Here is a 6,665-nt window from a genome sequence, read left to right on the forward strand (position 1 = left end):
GTTAGATAGAGAAATAAAAATAAAAGGGTGCTAGATAGGGAAATAAAATAGAAAAGATGCTAGTTAGGGAAATAAAAATGTAAATGGTGTTAGATAGGGAATTTACCCTGATACAGTTATTTAGACGATAGAACAAATTTGTAAAAGTAAAAAGTGTAACATGTATTCTAGAGGGAACATTGTTTGATTAGTAAGATTTATTAATTTCTTACAGATGTTATGTGCTTTGAACAAAATTGTGAAAAGTGTGTTTGTTTTTGTAAGTAGGAATTTTCTTTAATTTTGAAAAAAATGTCTAAGTCAGAAAGTCACTTGTGTTAATATGACATATTTTAAATTGCCTCTGAGAATGGCATTAAGTTAAAGACTATAGCTCATAAAAAACTTAACATTTCAATGTAATATTTCAAGAAAGTAAAAACTCAAGGTCTTGAAAATAAAATACTATTCAATAAAAACTATAAGCAATACCAAATAAAATATATTTTTTATGCAAGTAAAAATATTATATTTGTGCTTAATAATACTGAATTAAAATTTAATTATAACAATTAATTTGTTTACAATATTATATTTTTATATGATTACAATGGCGTTAAATTAATATTTAATGAAACTATTTTTTTAAAATTACAAAAAAAAATATAAGTATAGATTTTATATATGTACACCACAATAAAAAATTTAAAAAATCTTAAAAATATATAATAAATATGAAAACTTAAAAGTAAAATAAAATTATAGGGTAGGATTTTCTAAGAATTTTTTTAGATGCTAGAATTTTTACTTTTAGCGGCTGTTACGAGGTACATGTGACATATCGGCAAACTGAAAAAAAGAAAACATAGACTCTGCTGTTAAGTGTCTGCATCTGAGTTTGTTCTATGTTTTTTTTGTAAGGAAAATGATACTTTGATATTCTTAGAGTTTTACATAACTTTTAATATAATAAATTTAAAAATAAATAAATATATAATATAAGATAAATTTAAAATTAAATGATATGAAAAATAATTAAAATTATAATATTAAAAATTATAATATAATTATATAAAAAATATGAGTTGTGAACATATGCTTTTTTTTATATTTTAATTATTTTATTTGTTCTCACATTTGAATCAAAATTCGTACAATAATTTAAAATAAAATAAAATTATTTTATATATTTTTTAAAATGTATGTAAATTAATTTTTTCGTTAAGTGTTCCACTTACAGCATCAAATATAATGTTTATGTGGTGGCAGAAAGAGATGTTTGTGTGAAGAACTAAGATTAAAAATTATTATTATTATTATTAATAATAATAATTTTCAATATCATATCATCGTAATATAATTTTTTTTTTATTATATAAATAATACTTGACGAAGTAAAATGAGATTTAACAGTTAATTTAGATATATTTAAAAAATATAGAAATTAAATTGATTTTTTAAAAAATTAATGTAATAAATTGAATATTAATTCTTAATGATGCAAAATGCAGCTTTATTCAATAGTAAATATGCAACACAGTTGTCCTCGAGTGAAGTGAGTGTTTAGCAGCTAATGTTGAAGTTGGTAGTGCTTCATTGCCACTCTGCCATTGATCTTTTTTCCATCACTAAAGAACCATGATTCCTTCATTTATTTATTTTCAGTCTCATCCACTCTTCTGTATGCCTCTTCTTTTCTATCTTACATTCTGAAAAAAGGTCACTCTATGGGACCATTACCATTAAATTTTTCGAAAAGGTCAACCACCACATGCACCTCACTCTCTCTACAACTATACCAAACATAAAATTACAAATGTTTCATTATGAAATTTATCCTAATAGTTGGTGAAACCATTTTTTTTTTCTTTCCTTTTGGTAGTTTTGTCTTATCGAAATCGAAATACAAGAACACATGTGGTTGATAAAAAAAAGGTGTTAACTTGCACTAGCCATTTGTGGCTACATGCTAGAGCTTATAGAGTTGCTATGTCATAGTTTCCTTTTTCAATTTTCATTGCAAATCGACCACTAAAATATTCGTATATGCGCTGCTTCGCTTCTTCACGTGCATGAGTTTCGTCTTCACCTTGCAACTCGTAGCCACTGTTTTACACGAAGAAAAGGAAAACGAATACTATCATGTTTGCAGTTACACCATATTCTCCGGCGACCACGCCGGTTGACGTCATCCCTCCGCCGTTTCCGCAACCAGTACCGCCCCCATTCCATTCCCCGCCGTCACCATCGATGTTTCTGACGCCTCCAGCCCCGTCCTCGCCGTCGCCGGAAACTTTATTCTTCCAAGGTTTGCCGCCACCGCCATCTTCAGTTACGCCTATTCCTCTGACGGTGCCGTTGTTGCCGTCTCCGTCACCGGAATCTCTCACACCGCCATTTCCGCCGTTCGGAGTTTCACAATCGCCTCCGGTTCCGACCGCCGCAGCCCAGCCACCGCCGTTTCCATATGCCACAGCGCCTTCAACGACGTCGTTTCCGCCGTTTGCAGTTGCGCCATCGCCTCCGTCTCCGACCGCCAATTTTCAACCTGCATTGCCAGATATGCCTCTGGCACCGGAAGCGGTGACGACGTCGACTGTTCCTCCACCGCCTTTACCTCCTTCGTTCACGACGGAACCAACCTTGGCAACGCCGTGGAGCCCCGTGTTGCCGTTATCTGCGCCGGAAGTAAATTTGCCGGTGGCTGTGGATTTTCGGAAGGCGTCAACATTCCACGTGTCAAGTGGGCTCATTTTTGGGCTTGTAATTGGAGCAATCCTTTTGGTGTTTGTTTTTAGTATTGGATTAGTTCTATGCAGGATTAGGAAGAAAAACAAACAGAAGAATCTATGCACGCGTCGCTCTAAGGAATCACCACCGTCCGTTGAATCCAAGGGTTAGAAAATCTTACCTCTTTTTGTTTTTTAAATTTGGGATAAATCTCTCGGGACAAAAGTTAACATCAGTTATGTACTTTTTGCCACTTAATCAAATCAAAATTTCATTTTAATAACTCATACTAACTCAATGCAAATCTTGATTGCATATTTAGTGAAATGAAACTTCAATAATAACAAAGGAGTAGCTAATTTTTCCTCTAAATGTAAAGGCGTAGTTTAATAGTTTACATGATCTCTTCTATTGATGGATAATAGAGTTCAATTCAATGCATTTCATGTTTCATTTGATTTGTTGGATAATTATTAATCTGCTTGTACACTGCATGATCTCATCATTAGGATCTCATGTCATTCGAGTGCTATCAAATCCAACGCTGCCACCACATCCCACTTCAGGTTCTTTTAATTCAGTGTCTGTTAAAGCAATTCCAAACCATGCTCCAAGGGCAGCCTTTGGTCCCGGGAATGATACTTTCACGTATGATGAAATATTGGTGGCCACTAGTTGTTTCTCTGAGTCCAACCTTCTTGGAGAAGGTGGTTTTGGCTATGTGTACAAAGGAGTTCTCCCGTGTGGAAAGCAAATTGCGGTTAAGCAGCTAAAATCAGGAAGCCAACAAGGAGAGAGAGAATTTCAAGCTGAGGTTGAGACAATTAGCCGAGTGCATCATAAGCATCTTGTTGAATTGGTTGGCTACTGTGTTATTGGGGCAGAGAGAATGCTTGTTTATGAATTTGTTCCAAATAACACATTGGAATTTCACTTGCATGGTAAGTCTGTCATTTATGGTAATCCACCGAAACTTTTTCTTCACTGTTGTTGATGGTTCTGGTGGTTTCTCGTGAAAAAGTTATTTTTTAAGTATCCTTGTCTTGCCCTGTCTAGATGGACATGTTTTTCAATGGTTATCTACAACAGTTGCATGGTTCTGAAGATGACATAAATTTGTATTGCAGGGGAGGGGAATATCTTCTTAGGATGGACAACGAGAATTAAAATTGCCCTCGGATCTGCAAAAGGGCTGGCATATCTTCATGAAGATTGTGAGAATTCTTCACTTTCGAGTTAGAATCTGATTCAGGATTTTGCTGTTAACATATATCATTCCTTCATTTTACATAAATCTTATATAAGGATAGGAAATGGTAATTGGTTTTTAATCGTGATTATCATGCTTACAGGTAATCCAGCAATTATTCACCGTGATATTAAAGCATCTAATATTCTTCTTGATTTTAAGTTTGAACCCAAGGTAAGTCTAATCTTGTTCCCTTGATTATTATATGATGATGTTATTATTAATTTTTATACAGTCTTTTATTCTTTCCTTTTGTTATAATCTTCTGTGTCCTTTTTCTCATGAAATGCAAGTCTTAAAAGGAAATATTGATGATGATAATAATAGGAGCATTTTTTAATATAGTTAATATCAAATGCGTCCTTCAGAAAATCAGAATGCTAAGTTAATTGAAGATGCCTTTCTCCCCTCTATTGATTCACCTATGTTTCTTATTCATATTGCTTATTACTCTTTTAAACAAAACTGTCTCCTATATTTACTCTGTTTTTTTCAAATCACTTCCTGATTTTGTTCCCAGTGCATCATACAGCACATGAAGTGTTCCTATGTTAATAACTGATGATCTGAGACCTTTCTCTCGAGACATATTGATGCTGAGCTTCTGTTTGTATCAGGTTTCTGACTTTGGCCTGGCAAAAATCTTACCAAACACCGATAGTCGCATTAGTCACCTCACCACCCGAGTGATGGGAACCTTTGGGTAAGGACACTTTTCCATCTTACTGCACGTATTGTATGTGCACTACTTGACATTAGCCTCGTCGTTTTCTTGAAATAGAAAGTGATGTTAATTCCTTAAAACGCATTTTAAGTAAACATTGAATTTTTGTTCTCCCATTAAGGAAGCATCACAAAGTAAACATTGGTCATTTTAGCTCTTCAGTAAATAAGCAGCGCCCTCCTTCCAAGTAACAGAAAAAAACGGTTGAAAAAACACACTTCTTATGTTTTTGTACATCGATCATGTGTTGTCAAAGCTGTCTATAACATATGTCAAGATCAGCTTTAGCCAAGTATAGAATTTCAAAGCCAAAAGTTTCGTTGCAGATATCTGGCTCCGGAGTATGCATCAAGTGGTAAATTGACAGATAAATCAGACGTATATTCCTACGGCATCATGCTTTTAGAACTTATAACCGGACGTCCACCAATCACTGCAGCAGGATCAGGGAATGAGAGCTTGGTTGACTGGGTGAGTTGACTGATTTCTTTCCAATAACATATCTAAGGATGATACTAGATGTTTTTTCAACTCAAAGTAATAGTAAATTTGAGGGACAAATTTCTTTTGATCCTGACCCTCAGAGTATTAAAATGACCTTGCGAATATGTTTGTGTATTGGCTCTACAGGCTAGGCCATTGCTTTCTCGAGCACTACAAGATGATAACTTCGACCTTGTTGATCCAAGGTTGCAGAAAAATTACGATGCTGATGGGATGGTTAGAATGATTACATGTGCAGCTGCTTGTGTGCGCCAGTCATCCACCCTTCGACCTCGTATGAGCCAAGTAATCATCTGTTCATTGTGTTTCATTTTCATCAGCATCTCATAAGGACAGAAAGATGGAAAATTAAGCTAATTAGCACTTTTTCCGTCAATCCGTCACTAGATCAGGACAGTGATTCTGAAAGTATGATGATTATAGAAAAATATGGAAATAAACTAAAGAAAAATTCTTTTTAGAAAAAATCTTAGGACGTTTTTAGGGGCATTTAAAGTTTTACTTTAGTAATGGCTAATAAAAGCTTGTATTACTGGTTAACATATAATCAAAATAAACTCTAATTATGATGGAAAATAACAATGAAAAACACTCAAGTGACTGATGTTTTGTCAATATATAAAAATCTTGGGCAAATCCTTTAGATTGCTTCAACCTTCCTAAATAGATAGGCACAGTTACATAATTAAAAACAGTATTGATATTTCAACTTTCATTTAGGACATACAACTAGACAATTTATTCTTAGTATCTAGATTTCCTTAGTTAAAATTTTATCCAGCTGTGATAAACATGGTATGTTGTTGTAGTATAAGTACATATGAGCCTCTGACCAATAAGTTCACAATTTGTAACAGATTGTTGGAGTCTTAGAAGGAGTGGTTTCTCTTTCTGATCTTGTTGGAGATGTTACACCGGGACATACCACAGTACACAATTGGTCAGATTATTTAGATTATGGTGCCAACCAAGACCAGAAGGACTTCAGAAGTTTCGATTTGGCATTATCATCTCAGAAATACAGCTCCAGTGGGTACATTGAAACAACTAGTGCTTGTGGCCTTTACTCATCAGGCTCAGGTAGTGAGGCTCACCAATCATTTCGAGACATAATATAAAAGAGGTTTAAGATGGTGAATTGTATTGTGAACTTGGAATTCAGAACTATGGTAATTATGTTCTACTCAAGATGGTAAAGCTCGTTCAAATTCTTAATTGGTTTTCAAATTTTTTAACCACTTTTTATTCAAAAAAAGGTACCTCAACTCACTGGACTAAAGATTTCAAAACGTAATTAGAGATGGTCTACGCAGAATGATGTTGATTGACACTTCTAAGTGTGGTCCATAAACACACTAACAGGCACACAAAAGCACTTGCAAGAAATTTAAGTTCTTTTTTTCTGAGTCAACACTATATGACAGTCCTGATAAAGAAAACACCACATGACAGCAGCACCAATACATTTTGATAAGTTGG

At 34.1% G+C, this 6,665-nt stretch overlaps 1 protein-coding gene across 1 annotated transcript; it reads left to right on the forward strand.

The window, feature by feature from the left end:
• The first annotated feature begins 1,397 nt into the window (after window positions 1-1,397).
• LOC137821576 (proline-rich receptor-like protein kinase PERK15) lies at window positions 1,398-6,401 on the forward strand. Its single transcript, XM_068626233.1, has 8 exons — window positions 1,398-2,875; window positions 3,219-3,650; window positions 3,837-3,923; window positions 4,062-4,132; window positions 4,576-4,661; window positions 5,009-5,153; window positions 5,313-5,471; window positions 6,044-6,401. Exons 1-8 carry the CDS (start codon window positions 2,122-2,124, stop codon window positions 6,302-6,304), a joined length of 1,995 nt encoding a protein of 664 aa, XP_068482334.1. The 5' UTR covers window positions 1,398-2,121; the 3' UTR covers window positions 6,305-6,401.
• Window positions 6,402-6,665: the final 264 nt, after the last annotated feature.

This window comes from Phaseolus vulgaris, chromosome 9, assembly GCF_000499845.2.
Source record: "Phaseolus vulgaris cultivar G19833 chromosome 9, P. vulgaris v2.0, whole genome shotgun sequence".
NCBI classification, from domain to species: domain Eukaryota; kingdom Viridiplantae; phylum Streptophyta; class Magnoliopsida; order Fabales; family Fabaceae; genus Phaseolus; species Phaseolus vulgaris.